The sequence below is a fragment of the Bos indicus x Bos taurus genome, chromosome 16 (genome assembly GCF_003369695.1).
Source record: "Bos indicus x Bos taurus breed Angus x Brahman F1 hybrid chromosome 16, Bos_hybrid_MaternalHap_v2.0, whole genome shotgun sequence".
Taxonomy (NCBI): Eukaryota; Metazoa; Chordata; class Mammalia; order Artiodactyla; family Bovidae; genus Bos; species Bos indicus x Bos taurus.
The window spans coordinates 54,297,323-54,325,131 of NC_040091.1; the positions used below are offsets into that span (position 1 = coordinate 54,297,323).

A 27,809-nucleotide genomic window follows, 5' to 3' on the forward strand; every position below is an offset into this window, starting at 1 on the left:
CTTTGGGGGACTGGTTACCTCAGTTAATGGGGTAAAAACTTTAGTTCCCAAGCTCACTGGACTAAACTAGAAGAGGACTGTTTGAACGTCTCCCAGCATTAGGTACTCCGATTCCTGTGATTAGTCCTCTGTCCTGCTTTTCTTCCAGAGGTAGATATACCTGATTTCTCCAACTCCTTTCCTGCCTCCTAGCGTCAGGTAAGGGCCACCATTTCTACGGTCCCCTCAACCTGGTACCCACTGAATGGGTACTGCTGAACTGGAAAAGATCTCAGGAGCTTCTCTCCTAGCTTTCTCATTTTAGAGATGGGTTGCTAAGGGTCAGAGCAGAAATTGGCTCAGGTCTGTTTCCTCTTCCAGGGGACTGCCAGGGAATAAAGGTAAGGTCAAAGGGTAGAGTTAAAAAAAGAATAAGAGAGTAACCACATGGAGGAGGAATGCAAGAGAAGGAACATGGAGTTGAAATTTAGGGGATGTTAAGACAATCCAGGAAAGAGCTAGAGGTGGAAGAAAGATAGTATGACAAGCCACACAAAAGAGCCACATTAAAAAAAAAAAAAGCAGAAAAGCTGTTGGGAGGAAGCTGGATTCAAGAACAAGGGAAAATTTAAAAACACAAAATACACATCAAGGATGGAATTTTTGTATCTGTTTCTGTCTTACCAATGTAGAAAGTCATGTACACCATTGAGATGCAAAAAATTATATTGGTCAGTGTATTGCTGAACAGGTCAGTCAATATAAACTGAATGATCCTTGCACACCAATATCCACATGCTATGCTCCCCAAAATGTCCAAGGTGAGGCCCATGATTACATGTAACTCTAGAAAAAGGAAATAAGAAAAAAGAAAGGTGAAATATAATTTTTTTCTTTTATTAATTGCATTTGGGCAATGCCCATCGGTTTGCTCTTGAGATTTTGAGTGAGAACCTTGTTCTTCAGCAGATGGAAGTTTCCCATGAAAGCCTGGCAAAAGAGGCTTTCTGGGGATACATTTACCCCACAGTCTGCAGCTTGAGGTTTGCTTATCTGAGGACAGCAGACTCAAATGCTGTCAGGAGTCAGGCAAAGAGCATAAATGTGAGTTGGTGATGGACAGGGAAGCTTGGTGTGCTGCAGTCTGTGGGGTCGCAAAGAGGTGGACACGACTGAGTGACTGAACTGAACCGATAAATGTGAAAAACTCACCTGGTGAGTGAACAATGAGCCAAAATATATTTAAATATATATATATTTTTTTACAAACTACGTCAGGGCCAAGCACACCATGCTCAGGATCCCCACCAACCTGCAGCCTGTTTGCACTTCTGCTCATTATCACTTCTAGAACCTGACTCCACGGTACTACTTTCACCCTCAGACTCAAACTCAGGACCAAGCCACGTTTTTTTTTTTAATTGGAGGATAAATGCTTTACAGTGTTGTTTCTTCCTGTTGTGCGATGCATGTTGAGAGATATGAAATCATTTCTTTCACAACTTTCCCCTCTAATCTAAGGAAACACTCAGTGGCAGTTATTTTCTTCTTACCTGATATACTATTTTAATTGGTCCATAAGTAAAGAATAGGGGAAGCGGCAAAGTTAAGACATCTTGAATATATTTTAATTTTGGTATGAATTAAAAAGGACTACATAAGAATGATTTTAGAAAATACACAGATGGGACTTCAATAGTGATCCAGCAGTTAAAACTCCACCTTACAATGCAGGGGGCATGGGTTCAATTCCCAGCCAGGGAACTGAAGTCCCACATGCCATGGAGGATAGCCAAAATTTTAAAAATAAATAAATAAATAAATAGAGAAAAATAATGCTCTTACCTCTAAAGTTGGACATTTGAAGTATGCCTGTCTTAAAAATTGCAAAAAAAATGGATGTGAAGCCACAGATGATCATTGATTCTCCTCTAATGATATCAGTATACATCTTAGAAATGCCTGGAAATGGAAAAACATAATTTAGTACGGTACATGATAATGATGCTCTTTCACAGGAAATACAGACACAGAAGAGAAGGAATATGCTAGAAAAAAAAAAAAGAAGGCAGTCATTACTGTGATGGATCTGTAAGATAATCACAATCACCATTTTTTAACTTCTCCATTGTGCCTTCTGTATCTCCAATGGCAAAGGAACATGGTGATGGCACATCCTGAAATGTCCACTGCCTCAAAGCATACTAGAACTTCAAACTGAGACAAAGCACTTCTCAGGTCACTACATTTAGCTTGAATAAAGATGAATCGTTAGACTCCAAAAGAACCACATTTTAGAAATAAGTATAAAATATGACTTAGCAATTCTGCTCCTAGACATACACCCAAAAGAGCTGAAGACATACGTCCACACAAAAATTTGTACATGGACAGTCCATCTATAGGTGATCTATCCCTATAAGGGAATATTGCTGCTGCTGCTGCTAAGTCGCTTCAGTCGTGTCCGACTCTGTGCGACCCCATAGACGGCAGCCCACCAGGCTCCCCTGTCCCTGGGATTCTCCAGGCAAGAATACTGGAGTGGGTTGCCATTTCCTCCTCCAATGCATGAAAGTGAAGTCACTCAGTCATGTCTGATTCCTAGCGACCCCATGGACTGCAGCCCACCAGACTCCTCCATCCATGGGATTTTCCAGGCAAGAGTACTGGAGTGGGGTGCCATAATGGAATATTACTCAGCCACAAAAAGGAAGGGAGTACTGACTGATACATGTTACAACATAGATGAATCTTTAAAAAATTACAAAGTGAAAGAAGCCAGACACAGAAATCACATATTGTATGGTTTGATTTATGTGAAATGTCCAGAATATGCAGATTCATAGACAGAAAATAGAACACTGGTTGCCAGGAACTTGGGGGATGAGGGAATGAGAATGAATGACTGCCAACAGGCATGAAATTTCTTTTGAGGTTAGTGAAAATGTTCTAAAATTAAGTAGTGAAGATGCTTGCATAACTGTAAATCTACTAAAGACCACTGAATTTTATAATTTAAAAGGCTAAATTTTATGATGTGTGGGTTACATATCAATAAGGCTGGTATTTTAAAATTAAACATAAAATTTTATTGACATTTAACATTTACCAACAGTTTGATAGAAAATACAACTGCCCACTGTTATGCAACTTGTAAGAAGGATGATAGTGATTGGTACCTGCCCATCTAGTATCTATCCTCTGTTCTTGGTAACAAGACTGGTTTTACTCACGGTGGCAATGTGCTCAGCTAAATGACAACTGTTCCCCAACTCCTGGGCTTCTAAGAGTGGCCACTGACATTTAAGTGGAAGTCACTGAGTGGAACTTTTGGGAAACTCCTTGGAGGGAGAGGTGACTTGGCTGAAAGGAACATCTTTCCATCCCTTGTTCTTCCGTTTCCTGCCTGAAATATGGAATGATAGCTGGAACTTTAGCAGTCAACTTGTAATACTGACGATGGATGCCATACACAAAGGGGAGGAACAGATAAATAAACCCCACAATAGACAGCAACCATTTTTGCTTTAAATATTATCTTTTTAAAAGAGTAAAAATAAGAAAAAGTCATATTTTCCCATCGGTTTAAAATTATGGTGCTTTCCATTCTTTTTTGCAGATGAAATTTTCCATCTGGTTCCATTTTCTTTCAGCCTGAAGGACTTAACATTTTTGTAGTGCAGGTCTGTTAGTGATAAATTTTTTCAGCTTTTATATTTAACTCTTTATTTCTCCTTTACTTTTGAAAGATATTTTCACTGAGGATTTTAAGCTGGCAGTATTTTTTCTTTCAGGATTTTAAAAGTGTTACATACCATATTTTGGCTTGCAATGTTTCTGAAGAGAAGTCCTTTATCATTATTAGCTTTGTGTCTCTGTATATAATGCGTCTTTTTCCTCTGGCTACCTTTGAAAGTTTCTCTTGACACTGGTGTTTAGGAATTTGATTTTTATGTGCCATGGTATAGTTTTCAATTGTATTTCTTGGGCTTGGAGTTTGCTGAGCTTCCTGAGTCTGTGGCTTTATAGTTCTCATCAAATTTAGAAATTTTTCATCCATTATTTCTTCAAATAGTTTTTGTTGCTTTCTTTTCTCTCCTTTTAGGAACTTGTGTCTTAATATAGGCACTGAAGTTGCCCCACAGCTCACTAACGTTCTGCTTATTCTCTCAGCCTTCTTCCATCTGTGCTTCATCTTGTACATGCTAAGTCGCCTCAGTCGTGTCTGACTGACTGTGACCCTATGGACTGTAGCCTGCCAGGCTCCTCTTTCCATGGGATTCTCCAGGTAGAATAGTGGAGTAAGTTGCCATACACTCCTCCAGGAGAATCTTCTTGATCCAAGGATTGACCCTGCATTTCTTATGTCTCCTGCATTGGTAGGGAGGTTCTTTACCACTAGTGCCACCTGGGAAGCCCATCTTGGATAGTTTTTATTACTACTTCTTTAAGTTCACTAAATGGAAACCCACTCCAGTATGAAAAATCCATACTGCCTGGAAAATCCAATGGACAGAGGAGCCTGGCAGGCTACAGTCGATGGGGTCATAAAGAGTCGGATGCGACTGAGCTTTGAACTTTAAGTTCACTAATTCTTTCTTATGCTTTGTCTAATCTGACGTTAATTCCATCCAGTGTATTTTTCATCTCAGACATTGTGGGTTTCATCTCTAGAAATTTTATTTAAGGTCTCTTTTATATCTACCATGCCCAGTGGTGTACTGATAAACCAGCTTTCCAAAATTAAAAAAGGCCTGATTTGTGCTGATTTGTAGCATTTGCCAGCTTCATATGTAAACACTCCTACCATAACTAACTCAAAGCTACCAAAAGTTTAACCACGGGCTTGCAAAATTCTTATTGATTTAAAAATTGGCTCTCTTAAGCTGACAGGAGCAATTCTACCCCATACTCAATCTTTTTCTAACTTTTTGAACCAATGGAATATAGTTACAAGTGTCTTAATATATTTGTTGAGTCTAATGGGGAAACAGTGGAAACAGTGTCAGAGTTTATTTTTCTGGGCTCCAAAATCACTGCAGATGGTGCCTGCAGCCATGAAATTGAAAGACGCTTACTCCTTGGAAGGAAAGTTATGACCAACCTAGATAGCATATTCAAAAGCAGAGACATTACTTTGCCAACAAAGTCCATCTAGTCAAGGCTACGGTTCTTCCTATGGTCATGTATGGATGTGAGAGTTGGACTGTGAAGAAAGCTGAGCACCGAAGAATTGATGCTTTTGAACTGTGGTGTTGGAGAAGACCCTTGAGAGTCCCTTGGACTGCAAGGAGATCCAACCAGTCCATCCTGAAGGAGATCAGCCCTGAGACTTCTTTGGAAGGAATGATGCTAAAGCTGAAACTCCAGTACTTTGGCCACCTCATGTGAAGAGGTGACTCATTGGAAAAGACTCTGATGCTGGGAGGGATTGGGGGCAGGAGGAGAAGGGGATGACAGAGAATGAGATGGCTGGATTGCATCACTGACTCGATGGACGTGAGTCTGAGTGAACTCTGGGAGTTGGTGATGGACAGGGAGGCCTGGCGTGCTGCGATTCATGGGGTCACAAAGAGTCGGACACAATTGAGCGACTGAACTGAACTGAACTGAACTAAATGAGTCTACCATCTACAGCATTGCTAGGTCTATTTCTACTTGTTTATGTACTCTTTATGGGCCATTTTTTCAGCTTCTTTGCATGTCTTCCAATTTTTTATTAAGATAACATAACTGTATGTATTACCTAATTAGGTGCTATATGTTTTTGTAGTCTCATATTCTTGAGCTTTGCTTTGTAATGCAGTTGTTACTTTGAAAGAATTTGACCCTTTTGAGGCTTGTTTTTTAGATTTGTTAGGTAGGGCCAGAGCAGCCTTTAGTCAAAGGTTAATTTTCCCCGATACTCAAGCAATAACCTTCTGAGTCCTTTACCTGATGTCCTACAAATTATGATGGTTTTCCACTTTGGCTGTAGTGAACATGAAAGGGATTTTTCCCTTTAATCCTTTGAGTGTTTTCATTCCCAGCATTGTGCAGCTTCTTCACATGCATGCACTAATGAGCACTCACTCACCCAAAGACTCAAGTGGGTAGCTCTCAAAATTCCTTCTTCAGTACAGCTTTCATTCCTGCAGCAATTTGCCCCATGAACTTTAACTGCTTTGGCCTTCCTGGACTCCCAACTCTAGGTCTCCTCAACTCAAAGAAACTACCAAGCTCCACCTAGGTTACCTTTCCCTGCACAAAGACCTAGAAACTCTCTCCAGGTAATAAGCTATGGTAAGGACAATCAAGAACATACTTCTTTTTTCCTTTCTTGAGTATTACTGTCCCGCATGGCCTGATGTCCATTATCTGAGAACTATTTTTCATTTTCATATATTTTGTCTGGCTTTTTAGTTGGCTCAGGCAGAAAGGTAAGTCTAGTCATTGTTACTCCATATTTTTTAATTTAACAAAGATATTTATTTATATAGCAAATATTAATGAAATCACTCAACATTCAAAAAACAAAGATCATGGCATCCGGTCCCATTACTTCATGGCAAATAGATGTGGAAACAATGGAAACAGTGACAGACTTTATTTTCTTGGGCTCCAAAATCACTGAAGATGGTGACTGCAGCCATGAAATTAAAAGACCCTTGCTCCTTGGAAGAAAAGCTATGACCAACCTAGACAGCATATTAAAAAGCAGAGACATTACTTTGCCAACAAAGGTCTGTCTAATCAAAGCTATGGTTTTTCCAGTAGTCATGTATAGATGTGAGAGTTGGACCATAAAGAAAGCTGAGCACCGAAGAATTGATGCTTTTGAACTATGGTGTTGGAGAAGACTCTTGAGAGTCCCTTGGACTGCAAGGAGATCAAAACAGTCAATCCTAAAGGAAATAAGTCCTGATTGTTCACTGGAAGGACTGATGATGAAGTTGAAACCCCAATACTTTGGCCACCTGATGCAAAGCACTGACTCATTGGAAAAGGCCCAGATGCTGGGAAAGATTGAAGGTGGGAGGAGAACGGCGACAGAGGATGAGATGGTTGGATGGCATCACTGTCTTAATGGAAATGAGTTTGATCAAGCTCTGGGAGTTGGTGATGGACAGGGAATCCTGGTGTGCTGCAGTCCACGGGGTCACAAAAAGTCAGACCCAACTGAGCGACTGAACTGAGTGAGTAGTAAATTTATTAGCAAATTTACTAATATATCATTTAACTCTAAAACTTTAATAAAGATACAAATTAAATTCAAGTTAAGTGTTAAAGACACATTTCAAATAAGAATACTAATTAAAAGACATATAATGTTGTTTACCTGAAACTAAATCAACAGTGATGGCATTAACAGTGGAGATTTTAAATTCAAGTCCAATTCTGAATCTTTGTTAAATTAAGACTGTGGAGAGCCTCAGTTATCTACTTTTGAAGTACTTCAATAGGAATAGCAATTCTCTAAGATTTACATAATCTCATTGATTACTCATTAACAACTTCATGAGGTATAAACTGTTATTACCCTCATTTACTGATGAGAAAACTGAGGTAAATATAGCTTAGGATATTTGCCCAAGATCACAGAATTGGTAGGGGCTTCCCAGGTGACACCAGTGGTAAAGAACCTTCCTGCCAGTGCAGGGGACACAAGAGACTTGGGTTTGATCCCTGGGTAGGGAAGATCCCCTGGAAGCGGGCATAGCAACCCACTCCAGTATTCTTGCCTGGAGAATCCCATGGGCAGAGGAGCCAGGCAGGCTGCAGTCCATAGGGTTACACAGAGTTGGACATGACTGAAGCGATTTAGCACACATGCATATAGTTGGTAAGGGGTAGAGGTGGGGTTATAACTTCCGCATCTACTAGCCAAAACACTAAGTTATTCTGCCTTCCATAGTACTAACCAAAAAGTGCTACTGTGAGCACAAAAATGAAGAAAGTATATAATACTAAGTATGGTGATTGTCACATAGTCAACACTCAACATATATTAACTAGTATTTTGTCATCATTACCCTCTCATATACCTCAGAGCCTTTTCTGTCCTTGGGAAATACGTTCCCTTTTCATCTTGGTCAACTTAAAACATGTCATCAACCAACTCTTCTCCAGCACCCATCCTTCACAGACCTGATCCTGTTACTCCATCTTAACTACAGGAGTTATATAGAGGAATCCAGTGTCCTCAATGATTTCATGGAATTGCAGGCCAGCCCTGGACTTCTTTTACTTAAAAGCATAAACTCAAATTTAAGAACATATGACACACAGTGGTGCATTATGGAGCCTAATGTAAATACAAAATAATATAGAAAGAATTATACAACTACATAGTTTTTTTAAAAGCAGCTATTAAATACATTTCATTGCACTAAAATCCAAACTGATCACATTAAATGATACTTTTTTAATGCAAGCAGAAATGATCTGATGAAGATTCTATTTTTTTCCCTTTGATATTTTGAAACACAAAATAATTAAAAATATATAGCTGAGGGTTCTCATTATTTCTATTTCTAAGACACTATGCATAGTTGAAAAGAGAGCAGATCTCTGCTTTCCAGTGTTTGATCTGAGTATATGAAATATCAGATTATAAAGAATCTGTCTACCTTTACAAAAACCCTCTGAAAGATAGGATAGATACCAGGATAATACAGAATTTCTGATAACTCAGTGCCTGATTATGGATCAGTATTCGGGCTGTTTATTTCTTTTCTTTGTGCCTCATTATTGTAGCCAATTCTAATTTGCTTTCTTTAGAAAGCAAAGAAAATAAAAGGCAAGGTAAATTATAATTATCTTATACTACTACTTGCTATTAATTTTGACTATGACAGAAGACACAAAATACTGGTTAAACAGGTTTGAAGATTATTGGCACATTTGATTTAGCTGGTGAAGAAATCCTTTAATTCTTCCCTCAGATTCAATAAGTCAACCAGGAGCAAACAGAGCATAAGGTTTATTGCATAAAGTTTTGAATTTGATGTATAGTTATTTTTAATAGTAAAATACCACAAGAATTACTCCCCACATTTTTATTGGCTTAATGTGAACTAACTTTATTAATTCACTGTAAAATTTTTTAAAGGGAATAATAAAACAGAAAATCATCTGTAATTCCATGACCCAGATAAAACCATTTGAATGTTAAAGGCTTTTTCAAAGCATATAATTCCTTTTACTTAAACTGAGATCATACTAAAACTTTGTATTTTATCCCTTTACAAGCTCCCAGTCCAGATTCATTTTAAAGTAAAAACTGTTTGAGCCTTTACGTTCTTTTAAAATAGGTAATAGACAGGTTCCTTTTAACTTGTATGTGAACATCCATTATTTTTTTCAGTGAGTCAGTCCACCTCAGACTCAGACTGTGCAGATTTCACAGTGCTCCAGAGCACCACATCAAATGAAGAAACACTCACACTGTAGGAACTGCAGTTTTGTATATTATTCTGGCAATTTTAGGCACATGGCAAAAAATATATTTTTTTCCTTAAAAAAGATAATGTATTACAACAATTAGATAGAGGATCCTTCTTATCTAATCCACACAAAGGTAAAGACATCATAGAACCCAGAACTATGTACCATCTGAGTATAACTGGCATAAAGAAAATATCAACTAAGAGTCAAATACCTTTAATAGTTTTCTTGTAAAGAAACAGAAGACTTTCTACTCTCTTTTTGAAAAAATTTTTGAATATAGAAACTGCAATAAATATAGTTTATTAGAGCCTCTTACAATTAAGAGATTGCAGAAAGGGGAGCAGCAAGATAATGAGGTGAATAAAACAAGTGGCAAATACAAATGGCTTAGAGAGAAAAACAGATGGAGAAAAGACAGAAAAATATTGCACCTACAGGAAAAAATGAGAGAGAAAAAGAAGATAGGGTCAGACTCTTTGAAAAATATCTGGCAACAATTTATATCACCATCAAAAGTGTCAAAACCTTTTATGTTTCCTCAACTGTAAGTATAAATGTGTATAGAAGGGGATATCACCTGCCAGAAACTAGGTGTCCCACCCTAATCATAAGGTGATATATTTCCACTAAATACAACTGAAACCTTAAAACTGGTTAATTAAATATTTCTGAGTCAAAATCAGAAATAACAGCATCTAACCATGTTATGTGCTTTTTACTGCTGTGTTAATAAAACATAACAACAGATATTTCAGAGTGAAATTATCTTTTACCAAATAATATGGCAAGTAGTGCAGAACCCCTAGCCCTCTTGGGAATAAGCTTTTACTGAATAACGTATTTGCTAGAGTATACTTTCACCTCATTTCTTCTAAATAAGCTCCCTCTCTCACCTGCCCAAAGTTAGCTGCTTTAAAATAAAGGCCTTTCTAACAAGAAGAACCCAGGACTTAGAAAAGTGCTGCAAAGATATAGTGCCAAATCTCTAGCCTGTGGCTTAGAACTCAATGGAATGGAGCTGAATACCAATTTTAATCACCTTCTAGAAAGATAACATTTTCTCCTTGAAAAAAATTATTTGAGATCATTTATCCCAGGTCCTGGGTTGCTTTATTGACTTTGCATACTCCATCTCCAAGAAAAACAGCATAAAATGGCTACTCTGCTGGATGCACAATTCACTCAAGCATATTATCAAAAGGAAATTTATCCTCATATCTTCAAAATAAGAGAGAGAAATAAATCCAACATACCAACAGTTTTCAGTGAATTCACAGAATAAATAGGATCTGTAATGCCAAGGGCCATGCTAAAGAGGAGGCAAGACTGCAAATCCCATGAATATTTATTGAATTTCAGAACCACATATCCAATTATGATGAATGTTGTAGCAAAGCTAATTAATCCGGTTAAGAAGACCTGCGAAACCAATTCACAATATAGTATTAAATTTAACACCTAAGCATGGCATGACTCCATTTATTCATGTAAGAATCAGATTTTGCTATATATTTTATACAATGACTCAGGAAGATAACTTTAAAAGGTATTCTAGTTTACCTGCCTCCACGAAACCATCCCTTTCAAATGATTCTACCTGACTATGAGAAGACCAATGCACCCATCTTTCTTGTTGCTATTCAAGATTAATAGTTTTCCACATCAAAATGCTCTAAGATGGAGTGCAAATTTTTCTTGCTTCCATACAAAGCATTTCCTTGTTTCCACAGTGATGATCTACAGGGCTCCAGGCAGGCAACAATGGATGAAAACTACATGTCAGTTGACTTGGTCCCCTTATTAAGGGCTTTCAGGAAAAATCCACAGTTAGCAAAATGTTGTGTACATTTCGTTGCCTGATAGGTTTCTAACACTACCACACCTGTCAGGGATGCCAGGAAATGTAGCACTATTTCACACTTGGCCCACTACCATACTATACATACAGTAAGTCACTCCATTATTGAGAAAGAAAGGGACGGGCAATCAACAATGCCTGCCTTAAAAAGAGCAACAGAATGCAAAACTTTTAAACCAGCAGAAGGGGAAAAAAAAGAATAAAGAAAAAAAATTTTTTAAAAATACAGAAAATTGAATCAATTGACTGAGAAAGGGAAAAAGAATGAGGAAAAGCAAAGGAAAAGCATTATAAACTAAAAGTACAAAATCACATGGGACAGATAAATACAAATCTATTTCTTTTGATCTTTAAAAAGTTTATCTTTAACTTATGTACAGTAAAATTCACTCTCTGACTGTATAGTTATATGAGTTTTGACAAATGCATGTAGTCAAGTGAACATGGTCACAATGAAAAAACAAAACAGAGCCAACACACTAAAAGATTTCTTCATTCTGCCACTTTCTTCACTCATCCTGCTCCCTGGCAACCAGTGATCTGTTTTCCAAAGTACTGTTTTGCCTTTGCTAGAAGGAAGGTCTATGTACGGAATTATATTATTCCACAGGTACCCTTCTAGCCTGGTTTCTTTCTCTTATCATGCTGCTGCTGCCGCTGGTAGGTCACTTCAGTCGTGTCTGACTCTGTGCAACCCCATAGACTGCAGCCCAACAGGCTCCCCCATCCCTGGGATTCTCCAGGCAAGAACACTGGAGTGGGTTGCCATTTCCTTCTCCAATGCATGAAAGTGAAAAGTGAAAGTGAAGTCACTCAGTCATGTCCCACTCGGAGCCACCCCATGGACTGCAGCCCACCAGGCTCCTCCATCCATGGGATTTTCCAGGCAAGAATACAGGAGTGTGTTGCCATTGCCTTCTCCGTCTCTTATCATAATACATCTGAAATTCTTCCATATTCTACTTATCAATATTCTGTTTCTTTTTTATTGCTGAGTGAAAACACTAAAGACTTAAACATGTGGGGTGAAGCTAAAAAGTTATTAGCAGAAAACTTCAAACTTTAAATGCACAAAATAACAACAATAAAAGAAGCTAAAAGTCAATCAACTAATACCTAGCTCAAGATATTAGAAAAAGTACAGAATAAAATTAAAGAAAATAAAACTGTTTGAAAAGGAAAATAATCTGGCAAGCATGATTAACAAAAAAAGAGGAAGGCATAAATAAAACAACCATAGCAGTTAAAATGGACAAGTCTACAGACACAGCTGAGAGGCAGTCAGAGGTGGGTTTGGACCCAGGCTTTGCCATTGGTCAGTCTTGTGACCTCTGAACTATAGTCGGCTTATATGTGAAATGGAGATGATATTAACTCAGTGCCTTAGTCACAGTAACTAATCTTATTTACAGATCAGCAAATATTTATTCCTTCTCCCTCCCCTCAACTCTCTTTAATTAGTGATTCTGAACAGCAAAAAGAGTCAACTAAAAATGTGAGATTGGTGAAATATTAATGTGAGATTGATGAATTACTAATCTCTCTAGACAGATTCTCTGTCAACATGAGTAAGGAATAATGGACCATACTTTGTCTTAAAATGTGTTCTTACCTGCCAAAACACATTCTTGAGTATATAGAAGTCCACATCCAAAGCAGCCATAAATATAATTAAAGGTGAAAAATAACAATAAAGTGAAAAACTTGATGTTCTTAGAAGAGGGTAGACGACTTGGTGCATCTAAATAAACAAAGGCCAAAAAAAGTTACTTTGTTACCATTTTGAAGTATTAGAAATTAGGTTGATGATCTGCCAATTAATATGAATTTTACAATATTCCAATTTGTAACTAATGAAAGATAATCTACAATGCCAGTCCTGGGAGTCTTGTGGTAGATTTCTTGATCTAACCATCGACATGAGATAAATGCATAGTCCTCTATTCACCAGAAATATGTGTGACTTTAGGCTACGTAAATATTGCTTGTGGTAACTAATCAGTGTTTTCAAAAATGGTACTTCATCACTGGTTACCCCTGAGATGATTTTAGGTGGTACTTTTTTATTTGACCGTTAGGTAATTATTTTCATTTGTGTAAGAGTGGGAGAAAGACCTTTGCATGGGTACTTGTGATTTCACAGACATTTGCTTAGGATTTTAAAATATTTCAGTGAATTAAGTAGATAAAAATAATATATGGATAATAGTATAGATTGTATACATAGGATGCAAATCATGAAGGTTATATACAAATGAATAGAAAACACAGAAACAATGACTGAAGTGCCGTAAATATATCCTAAAAAGTCTTTGGCCCAATTAACAGTTTAATCTTCACCACTTAACATCTCTGTGCCTCAGTTTCCTCATCAGTAAAATGGGAATAGAGTACCTACTTTCATTGGATTGCTCTGAGGATAAATTAATTAATTCAAGAGTTAATAAGTTAATACAGGTTTCATAGGTGGGACTAGTGGTAAAGGATCTGCCTGCCAGGAAGGAGACGTTAAGAAATGTGGGTTTGCACAATGAGGTACCATTTCACGCCAGTCAGAATGGCTGCTATCCAAAAGTCTACAAGCAATAAATGCTGGAGAGGGTGTGGAGAAAAGGGAACCCTCTTACACTGTTGGTGGGAATGCAAACTAGTACAGCCACTATGGAGAACAGTGTGGAGACTCCTTAAAAAACTGAAAATAGAACTGCCTTATGACCCAGCAATCCCACTACTGGGCATACACACTGAGGAAACCAGAATTGAAAGAGACACGTGTACCCCAATGTTCATCGCACCACTGTTTATAATAGCCAGGACATGGAAGCAACCTAGATGTCCATCAGCAGATGAATGGATAAGAAAGCTGTGGTACATATACACAATGGAGTATTACTCAGCCATTAAAAAGAATACATTTGAATCAGTTCTAATGAGGTAGAAGAAACTGGAGCCTATTATACAGAGTGAAGTAAGCCAGAAAGAAAAACACCAATACAGTATACTAACGCATATATATGGAATTTAGAAAGATGGTAACGATAACCTAGTATGCGAGACAGCAAAAGAGACACAGATGTATAGAACAGTCTGTTGGCCTCTGTGGGAGAGGGAGGGTGGGATGATTTGGGAGAATGGCATTGAAACATGTATATTATTATATATGAAATGAATCGCCAGTCCAGGTTCGATGCAGGATACAGGATGCTTGGGTCTAGTGCACTGGGATGACCCAGAGTGATGGTATGGGGAGGGAGGTGGGAAGGGGGTTCAGGATGGGGAACACATGTACACTCGTGGCAGATTCATGCCAATGTATGGCAAAACCAATACAATATTGTAAAGTAATTAACCTTCAATTAAAATAAATAAATTTATATTAAAAAAAGAGAAAGAAATGTGGGTTTGAACCCTGGGAGGAGGGCATGGCAACTCACTCCAGTTTTCTTGCCTGAAGAATCAAATGGACAGAGGAGCCTGATGAGCTATGGACCATAGGGTTGCAAAGAGACACGATGAAGTGATTTAGGATGCACAGTAAGTTAATAAATTATTAAAATTTAAAAACCAAAGAACTTAAAAGGGAATCTGGCACACAGTTAACACTCAAAAGATGACAGTTGTAGTGGTAGTGTTTCAAAGAATAACAAGAGGCTTTTACAATCCTACATGCTCAAAATACTCAATTCTCCAAGCCAGGCTTCAATAGTACTGTGAACTGTGAACTTTCAGATGTTCAAGCTGGATTTAGAAAAGGCACAGGAACCAGAGATGAAATTGCCAACATCTGTTGGATCATCAAAAAAGCAACAGAATTCCAGAAAAACATCTACTTCTGCTTTATTGACTACGTCAAAGCCTTTGACTGTGTGGATCACAACAAACTGTGGAAAATTCTTAAAGAAATGCGAACACCAGAGCACCTTACCTGTCTCCTCAGAAACCTGTATGTAGGACAAGAAGCATGGAACAACTAATCCGTTGTTCCATGTCCAGCTAGAACCGGACATGGAACAATGGATTAGTTCCAAATTGGGAAAGGAGTACGTCAAGGCTGTATATTGTCACCCTGTTTATTTAACTTATATGCAGAGTACATCATGCAAAATGCCAGGCTGGATGAAGTACAAGCTGGAATCAAGATTGCCAGGAGAAATACCAATAACCTCAGATACACAGATGACACCATCTTTTTGACAAAAAGCAAAGAAGAACTTAAGAGCCTCTTGAAAGCAAAAGAAGAGAATGAAAGAGCTGGCTTAAAACTCAACATTCAAAAAATGAAGATCATGGCATCTGGTCCCATCACTTCATGGCAAATAGATGAGGAAACAATGGTAACAGTGACAGACTTTATTTGGGGGGACTCCAAAATCACTGCAGATGGTGACTGCAGCCATGAAATTAAAAGACGTTTACTCCTTGGACGAAAAGTTATCACCAACCTAGACAGCATATTAAAAAGCACAGACATTTCTTTGCCAATAAAGGTCCGTCTAGTCAAGGCTATGGTTTTGCCAGCAGTCATGTATGAATCTGAGAGTTGGACCATAAAGAAGGCTGAGTGTGGAAGAATTGATGCTTTTAAACTGTGGTGTTGGAGAAAACTCTTGAGAGTCCCTTGGACTGCAAGGAGATCCAACTAGTCAACCCTAAAGGAAATCAGTCCTGAATATTCATTGGAAGGACTGATGCTGAAGCTGAAACTCCAATACTTTGGCCACCTGATGTGAAGCACTGACTCATTGGAAAAGGCCCTGATGCTGGGAAGGATTGAAGGCGTGAGGAGAAGGGGACGACAGAGGATAAGATGGTTGGATGGCATCACCGATTTGATGGACATGAGTTTGAGCAAGCTCTGGGAGTTGGTGATGGACAGGGAAGCCTAGAATGCTGCAGTCCATGGGGTTGCAAGAGTCGGACACGACTGAGCGACTGAACTGAACTGAACTTTATAATCCTTAACAGATACAAGCACTGTCTCCATTTTGTTTTTAATAAAAAATGAGTGGATTCAAATTGCTTATTCATTACTCTGCTGCTATACATTTAAAATTGTGTCAATAAATTAACAAAGTTTTTCTTAGATCTAAGTAATCTTTTGTAGGATGCATGTTTTGCACTTACATGCAATCATGTAAGTGCAATTAGAAAAGAGTAATCATAATTCATCACGACAGTAACTGAGCCTTTTGTAACTAGAGTCCCTGCAGGTATGGAAGACTATAACATGAGAGAGTCCAGTTGTATGTACAGAGAAAGGATACAAGAGCAAGGACCAAAGGCAGATGGTGAAGAATCCAAGAGGGCAATTAGATTTACTCACTTTCAAAGTACTATTTTAAGTCTCTCTAATTCATGTTTCCTTTCTTGGATGGTTTTTCATTTTCAAAAATTTTAATACCAGATAAACTTTTCTCAGTAGCTATTCACATTAAAAAAAATCCATTCATTCAGGAATGGGGACATGAGTTGACCTTGTTTTTGGTCTTTGATCTTTAGTCTATCCTCTAGTTTATCGTATGTAAGTTACCTCAACAAAATTGTAGGCCAGTTGTCCTATCAAAAATCCAAATAGAGAAAGAATCGTCAAGACAATGACTTCAGAATTCTTTAAAAATGCCCTCAGAAGTCCTAAAAAAAAAAAAGTGTTATTTGGACATAAGGTATAATTTAAAAACAATTTATTATCTCTCTTTAGGTGTTTGATTTTAAACGTCCTCTGAATGTCATATTATGAATAACTGACAAAGGTTATATAACCCTATCTCTTAGTATAAGACACACATAGTGAGACAGCACTCGTGTGAATTTGGAAAATTTTGAAGTTCCAACAACCTCCCATTTGCCTACCCAGTGGCACTGTCTGGGTATCTTGCTTCTGGATCTGATGAAGAGAAATTATGAAAACGAAATTTCCTATCCTCAAAGTATCAGCTCACTCATTTAGTCACTCAGTTGTATAAGACTCTTTGCGACCCCATGGACTGCAGCACGCCAGGCTTCCCTGTCCATCACCAACTCCCAGAGCTTGCTCAAACTCATGTCCATCAAGTCGGTGATGCCATCCAACCATCTTATCCTCTGTCGTCCCCTTCTCCTCACGCCTTCAATCCTTCCCAGCATCAGGGCCTTTTCCAATGAGTCAGCTCTTCACATCAGGTGGCCAAAGTATTGGAGTTTCAGCTTTAACATCAGTCCTTCTAATGAATATTCAGGACTGATTTCCTTTAGGGTTGACTGGTTGGATCTCCTTGAAGTCCAAGGGACCCTCAAGAGTCTTCTCCAACACCACAGTTTAAAAGCATCAATTCTTCCACACTCAGCCTTCTTTATGGTCCAACTCTCACATTCATACATGACTGCTGGAAAAACCATAGCCTTGACTAGATGGACCTTTGTTGGCAAAGTAATGTCTGTGCTTTTTAATATGCTGTCTAGGTTGATCATAGCTTTTCTTTCAAGGAGCAAGGGTCTTTTAACTTCATGGCTGCAGTCACCATCTGCAGTGATTTTGGAGCCCAAAAAATAAAGTCAGTCACTGTTTCCGTTCTTTCCCCAGCTATTTGCCGTGAAGTGATGGGACGGGATGCCATGATCTTAGTTTTCTGAATGTTAAGCTTTAAGCCAACTTTTTCACTCTCCTCTTTCACTTTAATCAAGAGGCTCTTTAGTTCTTCTTTGCTTTCTGCCAGAAGTGTGGTGTCATTTGCATATCTGAAGTTATTGATATTCTCCCGGCAATCTTGATTCCAGCTTGTACTTCATCCAGCCTGGCATTTTGCATGATGTACTCTGCATATAAGTTAAATAAGCACAGTGACAATATACAGCCTTGATGTACTCATTTTCCTATTTGGAAACAGTCTGCTGTTCCATGTCCAGTTCTAATTCTTGCTTCTTGACCTGCATACAGATTTATCATGATGCAGGTAAGATTGTCTGGTATTCCCATCTCTTTAAGAATTTTCCATAGTTTGTAGTGATCCACACAGTCAAAGGCTTTGGCACAGTCAATAAAGCAGAAGTAGATGAACTCTCTTGCTTTTTCAATGATCCAACAAATGTTGGCAATTTGATCTCTGGTTCCTCTGCCTTTTCTAAAACCAGCTTGAACATCAGGAAGTTCACGGTTCACGTATTGCTGAAGCCTGGCTTGGAGAATTTTGAGCATTACTTTACTAGCGTGTGAGATGAGTGCAATTGTGTGTTAGTTTGAGCATTCTTTGGCATTGCCTTTCTTTGGGATTGGAATGAAAACTGACCTTTTCCAGTCTGTGGACACTGCTGAGTTTTCCAAATTTGCTGCCATACTGAGTGCAACACTTTAATAGCATCATCTTTTATGATTTGAAACAGCTCAACTGGAATTACATCACCGCCACTAGCTTTGTTCTTAGTGATGCTTTCTAAGGCCCACTTGATTTCACATTCGAGGATGTCTGGCTCAAGGTGAGTAATCACACCATTGTGGTTATCTGGGTCATGAAGATCTTTTATGTGCAGTTATTCTGTTTATTCTTGCTACCTCTTCTTAATATCTTCTGCTTCTGTTAGGTCCATACCATTTCTGTCCTTTATTGTGCCCATCTGTGCATGAAATGTTCCCTTGGTATCTCTAATTTTCTTGAAGAGATCTCTAGTCTTTCCCATTCTGTTGTTTTCCTCTATTTCTTTGTATTGATCACTAAAGAAGGCTTTCTTATCTTTCCTTGCTATTCTTTGAACTCTGTATTCAAATGGCAATATCTCTCCTTTTCTCCTTTACCTTTCACTTCTCTTTTCTCAGCTATTTGTAAGGCCTCCTCAGACAACCATTTGGCCTTTTTGCATATGTTTTTCTTGGGGATGGTCTTGATCACTGCATCCTGTACAATGTCACAAACCCCCATCCATAGTTCTTCAGGCACTGTATCAGATCTAATCCCTTAAATCTATTTCTCACTTCCACTATATAATTGTAAGGGAACTGACTGAAGTCATACCTGAAGGGTCTAGTGGTTTTCCCTACTTTCTTCAATTTAAGTCTGAATTGGGCTTTCCTGGTGGCTTAGATGGCAAAGCATCTGCCTGCAATGCAGACCTGGATTCAATCCCAGGGTTGGGAAGATCCCCTGGAGAAGGAAATGGCAACCCACTCCAGTACTTTTGCCTGGAGAATCCCATAGACGGAGGAGCCTGGTAGGCTACAGTCCATGGGGTCGCAGAGAGTTGGACACAACTGAGCAACTTCACTTTCTTTCTTTGGCAATAAAGACTTCACAATCTGAGCCACAGTCAGCTCCCAGTCTTGTTTTTGCTGAATGTATAGAGCTTCTCCATCTCTGGCTGCAAAGAATATAATTAATCTGATTTCAGTATTGACCATCTGGTGATGTCCATGTATAAGTCTTCTCTTGTGTTGTAGGAAGAGGGTGTTTGCTATGACCATTGCATTCTCTTGGCAAAACTCTATTAGCCTTTGACCTACTTCATTTTGTACTCCAAGGCCAAATTTGCCTGTTACTCCAGACATCTCCTGACTTCCTACTTTCGCATTCTAGTCCCCTATAATGAAAAGGACATCTTTTTGGGGTGTTAGTTCTAGAAGGTCTTGTAGGTCTTCATAGCACCACTCAACTTCAGCTTCTTCAACATTACTGGTGGGGCATAGACTTGGATTACTGTGATATTGAATGGTTTGCCTTGGAAACGAACAGAGATCATTCTGTCGTTTTTGAGATTGCATCCAGGTACTGCATTTCAGACTCTTGCTGACTATGATTGCTACTCCATTTCTTCTAAGGGATTCTTGCACACAGTAGTAGATAGAATGGTCATCTGAGTTAAATTCACCCATTCCAGTCCATTTTGGTTCACTGATTCCTAAAATGTCGATATTCACTCTTGCCATCTCCTATTTGACCACTTCCAATTTGCCTTGGTTCATGGACTTAACATTCCAGGTTCCGAAGCAATATTGCTCTTTACAGCACTGGACTTTACTTCCATCACCAGTCACATCCACAACTGGGTGTTGTTTTTGCTTTAGCTCCATCTCTTCATTCTTTCTGGAGTTATTTCTCCACTGATCTCCAGTAGCACATTGGGCACCTACCGACCAGGGGAGTTCATCTTTTAGTGTCCTATCTTTTTGCCTTTTGAGGGATTGGGGGCAGGAAGAAAACGGGATGACAGAGGATCAGATGGCTGGATGGCATCACCAACTCGATGGACTTGAATTTGAGGGAACTCTGGAAGCTGGTGATGGACAGGGAGGCCTGGCGTGCTGCGATTCATGGGGTTGCAAAGAGTCAGACACGACTGAACTGACTGACTGTTCATGAGGTTCTCAAGGCAAGAATATTGAAGTGGTTTGCCCTTCCCTTCTCCAGTGGACCACATTTTGTCAGAACTCTCCACCATGACCCATGTGTCTTGGATGGCCCTACACGGCATGGCTCATAGTTTCATTGACTTAGACAAGGCTGTGGTCCATGTGATCAGCTTGATTAGTTGTCTGTGATTATGGTTTTCATTCTGTCTGCCCTCTTGGATAAGAATAAGAGACTTATGGAAGCTTCCTGATGGCAGAGACTGACTGAGGTAGAAACTGGGTCTGTTCTATTGAGTGGGGCCATGCTCCATAAATCTTTAATCCAATTTTCTGTTGATGGGTGGGGCTGTGTTCCCTCCCTGTTGTTTGACCTGAGGCCAAACTATGGTGGAGGTAATGAAGATAATGGGGACCTCCTTCAAAAGGTCCCATGCACACAATGCCACACTCAGTGCCCCTGACCCTGCAGCAGGCTACCACTGACCCAAGCCTCTGCCAGAGACTCCTGAACACTCACGGGCAAGTCTGGGTCACTGCTCCTTTCTCCTGGGTCCTGGTGCATACAAGGTTTTGTTTGTACCCTCCAAGGGTCTGTTTCCCCAGTCCTTTCTAAGTTCCTTCAGCTCTATGGTGTGGTTAATGGCGACCTCCTCCAAGAGTGCTTATGCCATACCCAGGTCTGCTGCACCCCAGAGCCTCTGCCCCTGCGGCAGGCCACTGCTGACCTATACCTCCACATGAGACACTCAAACACTCAAAGGCAGGTCTGGCTCAGTCTCTGTGGCATCTCCTGGTACGCAGAATGTTTTCTTTGAGCCCTCCAAGCATCTCTGGCAGGTATGGGGTTTGATTCTAAGTGCGATTTCACCCCTCCTACCATTTTGCTGGGGCTCTCCTTTGCCCTTGGACATGGGGTATCTTTTTTTGGTGGGGTCCAACATTCTCCTGCCAATGGTTGTTCAGCAGTGAGTTGTAATTTTGGAGTTATCGCAGGAGATGATGAACACACGTCCTCCTACTTTGCCATCTTGCAATGTCTTACTACATGTTAATCACTACTCATCCTAAGCTATAGTAACATATATTCTGTAGTTTTCTTAAACACCAGAAATACTTTTAAATGAAATCTAATCATAGGGAAAACTTCCTTTACCAATTAAGTGTTAAAGGACACTAGCTATTCTGTTTATATGAATCTTCTTGCCTTAAAACTCCCTCCGTGCATGCGTGCTAAGTCATTTCAGTTATGTCCAACTCTGTGCAACCCCAGGGACTGTATCCCACCAGGCTCTTCCATCCATGGGATTCTCCAGGCAAGAATACTGGAGTAGGTTGCCATGCTCTCCTCCAGGGGATCTTCCCAACCCAGGGATCAAACCCATGTCTCCAGCACTACCTGGGAAGCCCCTAAAACTTCCTACTCTAAGATTATTCAGCTCATCACTTCCAGAGGCACTATATAGATTACAATCCAGTTAACTTATGCCTAAGGTGAGACTCATTGGCCTCTCAGAGTCTGTATTTCTTGCCTTTCACCTACAGGTCATGACAAATCAGTAAATATTTTTGAACACTTATGCATAAGGTTAGCCAAATAAATGTTTCTCAAGCAATTTCTGCAATGCCCTTTACTGCTTGGAGCACCTGTCTCTATGTAATCATAAAAGATCTAAAGCTAGTGAGATTCATGGTCAGCAGCACTTTATTGTACCAAAAGGGACCAAGGTTGATGATGAGCATTTTAAAGACCCCAGAGAAAGCAATTTCACTCCCTAATGGGAGTAAAATTGAAGTTCTTCATGGGTGTTTGCTTTGTTGCTTCTTTGTAGTCTTTGTACCAGTTTCCCTGGTAAAGAATGTGCCTGGAATACACGAGACCCAGGTTCAACCCCTGAGATGGGAAGATCCCCTAGAGAAGGGAATGGCAACCCACTCTAGTATTCTTGCCTGGAGAATTCCATTGACAGACAGACCATGGAGTGGCAAAGAGTTTGACACGACTGAGCAACTAAAACTCACTTTTGTTCCAGAAAGCATTTTAAACCAGCTGACATTTTGCCCAAATGAAAAAAATTTTTAAGGGAACTAGAAAATGTTCTCTAATCACTAGTGTTGAATTATGGAATAAAGCATCTGTGTTTTTTAATATGTTATTTTATCTGCATGAATATCATTCTTCATGCCTATTGAATACTTTATCATTGTGTAAGAGACCTTATAGGTAAAACTTTTCCTAATTCCCACCCCCCCCCGCCCCAGTGGGTGGAATGGTACATCTTCCCTAAAGAAAAAGCACATCAAAAGTCATAGTAGAATGGACAAAAGGATGATGTTAACTAAGCAAATTGTGAACCATGTATCTGGGTTCTATTTGCCCTCCCCTCATCCCAGATATTTAGGTCAAGTTAGGCCTGGCAGGCTGGAGAAGGCAATGGCAACCCACTCCAGTACTCTTGCCTGGAAAATCCCATGGACGGAGGAGCCTGGTAGGCTGCAGTCCATGGGGTCACTAGGAGTCAGACACAACTGAGCAACTTCACTTTCACTTTTCACTTTCAGGCACTGGAGAAGGAAATGGCAACCCACTCCAGTGTTCTTGCCTGGAGAATCCTAGGGACGGAGGAGCCTAGTGGGCTGCCATCCCTGGGGTCACACAGAGTCGGACACGACTGAATCGATTTAGCAGCAGCAGCAGGCCTGGCAGGCAAGAAGGAAGCCAGGCAGTGTAAAGCTCTCCCTCTCCTTTGTTACCAGAGATTCTGGACTATACCTTTAAAGTTATAATAATGACACTGCATTGCAATTATGTGTCTGTCTGTCTCCCACACGAAAAGCCTCCTTGAGGCTAAGAACTTTCATATTCTCCACACTGCTATGCTCAGCAAATGTCATGAATGAATGAAGGAGCATAGTAGAGATCAGACTTATAAATAAATGAAACAAGATTGATATCATTCACTCACATCTTATAATTTCATTGGTTTTCTTCTTTTGTTGTAATTGTGATCACTTTCTGCAGAAAGATTCAGAGGTCAGAGGAAAGATGAGATGTAAAAACAATCACCTACCTCCCAAAACAAGCGTGGACCATACAAGAATCAGGAAATGTCCCTTCCCAACAGTGTAGTCAGCGGCCCTTCCACAGAGTAAATCAGGTCTGTTACCTTCTTTTTGTACCCAGAAGGACACATTAGTTTTTGACATTGTTTTATCAGTCCCAGTTGATGAACCTGGATGAGATTTACTGTTGACACTTTCACTAGTACAGACTAACCTGTTATGATACACAAAAAAGAAGACCATGTGACTGGCCAGGATCCAATCCATCCACATTCTTTCTACCTAAGATTATACTACACTCAGATCTGAGCCCACAAGGTACAAATTAATACCTCCTGTTCCACCTCTGCTCCAAGAACGTTCTATGGGAACATTAATAGCAGCGTTTGTGTTTCTTCCTGATACTGCTACACATGTATCGGGGAGAGATGGTATCGATTTTTGCATGTACCATTTATTGTACAATATGGTAATGTTTGTCTTCCCCATGGAACAGTGAGTTTCTTGAGGGTCAGGGCCAACTATTAATTTCTCTTAAGGCTATGCACAGAGTGTGTGGCACATAACAGGCTCTCCATAAATACTGGATGAACTCTTTGAGGGAGAATTCTTTCTCTGGGAGTACAAATCATTCTAGAATTTTCTTCTACTATTGCCATTTCTTGCCCCTTTTTAATCTCTCAGGCCCCTCCAACTCCAAAATGACAAGTGGGAAACAGGTCAAAGTTGAATCCTATTGGTTAAGGATGGGGGTGCAGAAGAATGTGAATAACCTAAAAACAAAGGAAAAAGACAAAAGTTGAGGTCTGATCACATGGTAGCTTTGAATGAATTAGAAAAAGTTCCCCCTTGCTAACAATAGGGCACACAGCTTAGCATGTGAATAACAGGCTAGATTTCAACCCCAGGACCCAACCCACCCCCTCAAGCTGCTGCCCTTGTGTGGAACCTAGTCTGCATAAATAGATGTGAATGTCCTGAGGACTCATTCTCTTTTTCTCTCCCTTGCAGCTAGCCTTAACCTAAAATTCCTAGAGGTTCCTGAAGTATCCCCAATAATATCTGGATCTTTGCTTTGCATCTGTTGGGTCTGAAAGTCACAGTGATTCTGACGTGAAGTGGACGATAGCCCAGAAATGGGATTCAAAACACTGTATCTTGAAACCTGTCCCTCCAGCAGCACCTCACATCCTCTGCACCTTCACAGCCTCTACTCAACTTGTCAGGACAGCCTTGCTCCCAAACCAAGTTCTCCAAACTTTCAAAACCAGCAATACCTTCAGCCAAGGCTAAGCAGGTTCAGAGTTGAAACCAAGGTGAAGGCACTGAAAATTATAAAAACTGCTCAGCTCTGCATCTGTTTGCCAGGGACAATACTGCCAACTGATATCAAATTGAAAGCTATTTCCATACCTAATTCCTATTGGTTGCTTCCCAACTTACTTTCATTCTGATTGGCTACAAACATTATGCCCACCCCCAATCCAGAAGAAGCTTAAGTGTTCCCAGGGAAACTTGCATTTCTTAATGCTCAAGTTGTGTCTATACACATAACTGTTTTAACTGATTTTCTTTGCCTGGTGTAATGGCTGAAATAGTCATTGACCATGTAGACAGAACTTCCTCCTATATGGTTTTTTAATATATACTCTGGTTTTCTTTCCTCAACTCTAACCCTTTTCAACTGCCTTGTCTCCTCTCTGACTTTTTCATTCATCCTTTTCTATTTTCTCTTTTTCTGCCTCTCCTTTATTTTCCATGGAGTTTCTCACTCCCCCTTTTCTCCTTAACTCCTATTTGTCATTGGCTTTTGGTCCTTGATTTGAAGAAACAATATCACCCTTCTTCATAGGACAAATGCATCCCAAATTCTGTGATACCCAATGTGATTTTTTTTTATGCCAAATCTAATCAATAAAATCAAATACAGTATAAATTTAAACAAATGAATCAGTTATTAATCAACTTGTAGTTTACTTTGAAGAGAGTTATTCTATGACAATGAAATTCTACTCTCTCCTTCCTGTATCACACTAATCAGGGCACCGAGGATAACACCACCACAACGAGATGATTTCATCTATCGTCAATCTTCTCCATCACTGTGTCAAGGACATTTTGATACATAGAAGCCCCAGTTCCTTCTTGAGACTGACTGGTTTTAGTCAACAGCTCTACGTCTGCCCTAACTGCAACAACCACCACTAGCACTCACACACCATTCTCCCAAAATATTTCCTTTACAATGGTTTGTTGCTGTTGTCTGGTGTGGTTCTTTTATGTCACTGGACCCATTCCTACCATAAATCCTGAGGACTATGTTTTTCTAAAAGCTGTCTTGTACACAGGCTGTCTCCTGAGAGACCCATTCCTTACTCATTCCCAACCTGCCCTTACTGAGCCCTTCTGGTTACCAAGTTCACTGCTCTTTCTCCCATATTCATCTTAACCTCATCTCTATTGCCTGTCACCTTGATTTCTCTCCTAAACTGCTATGACTCACATCACTCTGAGTAATGTCCCTCCAGTTCTGTCTAGTTCTTATCCCAGTGCTATCCCCTCAGGCTCATTGGGTTCACCCATACCCTCCAGGTAAGAGTCATGCAGTTTTTACATTTTAAAAGTCAGATTCTCCATGGCTTTTGGGAAAATACCCATACCTCAAGAAACCCTGAACAAAATTCAGAGAGTCAGATCTAGATTACATGTGGTTCTGAGAGCTAGAGATAACACATAACTAGAATACACAGAGGTGATGAAATTTCTCTCACAACAATATTTCCCATAAAGCTTTAAAAAAAGCAATAATAAATTTATATTTCACCTTTTTTGGTACAGTACTTTCCTTGGTGACTCAGATGGTAAAGAATCTGCTTGCAATGCAGGAGAGCCCAGGTTCGATCCCTGGGTTGGGAAGATGTCCTGGAGAAGGAAATACAACCCACTCCAGTATTTTTGCCTGGAGAATTCTATGAACAGAGGAGCCTGGCAGGCTACAGTCCATGGGGTCACAAAGAGTCAGACAGAACTGAGTGACTAAAACTTCTGTACTTTTGATTTGTGGTAGAGCCAGTTGAATACTTTGATGGCTTTGAGACTTGAGAGCTGAGAGGCTTCCCAGTCAGTCTCACCCAAACTCCATCTTCTGATGATAGACTACACTGTCTAACAGAGACAGGCACAAAACAGGTTGGTTAGTCATAGCTCTCTGTCCCCCTAACACTATGGTTGGTTCAGAGCATGAGACTCAAAACCAATCTATTATCGAGAGACAGCTGGTCTCTTTCCATTTGACTTTAGTTGTGGTGATAACCCCTAGTGCAGCTATAGGCTATCTTTCCAGCTGCACTGAGAAAGCCGACCTCAAGTCTGAAGCTGAGCAAAGCCTTTCTGAGTCTGAACATTTCCATGACATACCACCTAAATATCACTGAGGTCTTAACCAATGACCTCCCAATCCTGCCTGAGATTTTATCTTTTCCCAGAAGCCATCTCTTAGTTTGATAACTTTTTTGCCATCTACAAAGGCTAGGAATGAGAACTAATTTTATTTTCAAACCTAGCAAGTACTGAATCCTTTATATTTCTTTTAAATTTTATTTGAAAACTGAACTGATCCTTTTAGGCTCATCTCTCTCCAATTTTAGTAGGAGAATACAGGTGGCACTTGAACACTACTTGGAAAAGCCCTGAGCAGGATCACTGAGTTCATTACTTGGATAAAAGCGTGGCCAAACTTACCACCATCACATAAGAAGGGTACCTTTTCTCTAGCTTCTAATAACATTTTCCTCTCTTTCCTAAAAATTCCCACTACAAGCCTCCTGTGCATGAGTTTGTGCTCAGTTGTGTCTGACTCTCTGTGACCCCATGGACTGTTGCCTTCCAGGCTTCTCTGTCCATGGAATCTTCCAGGAAAAAATACTGGAGCAGGTTGCCATGCCTTCTCCATGGGATCTTCCTGACCCAGGGACTAAACCTGGGTCTCCCACATTGCAGGCAGATTCTTTACCATCTGAGCCGCCATGGAAGCCCCAAGAGCCTCCCAGACAACCTCAAAGATTCTGCTAATAACCTAAGGCTCTGCAGGCTTTCACTAACACTCTCCTCTAGCCCATTCCAGCTTCTGTCTACTACCCAGTCCCAAAAGGCAATGCCATATGTTTTAGG

At 39.8% G+C, this 27,809-nt stretch overlaps 1 protein-coding gene across 1 annotated transcript in view; it reads right to left on the reverse strand.

Moving 5' to 3' along the window:
• Positions 1-23,850, reverse strand: part of SLC9C2 (solute carrier family 9 member C2 (putative)) — a 97,101-nt gene extending 73,251 nt beyond the window's left edge. Inside the window, exons 1-6 of the mRNA XM_027565365.1 lie at positions 23,648-23,850; positions 16,797-16,897; positions 12,879-13,007; positions 10,662-10,827; positions 1,825-1,941; positions 664-825 (exon numbers count right to left, since the gene is read on the reverse strand). Coding sequence (XP_027421166.1) covers positions 664-825; positions 1,825-1,941; positions 10,662-10,827; positions 12,879-13,007; positions 16,797-16,897; positions 23,648-23,783 — 811 coding nt within the window. The 5' untranslated portion in view covers positions 23,784-23,850. The remainder of the gene's footprint in view (positions 1-663; positions 826-1,824; positions 1,942-10,661; positions 10,828-12,878; positions 13,008-16,796; positions 16,898-23,647) is intronic.
• Between the last annotated feature and the right edge of the window lie 3,959 nt (positions 23,851-27,809).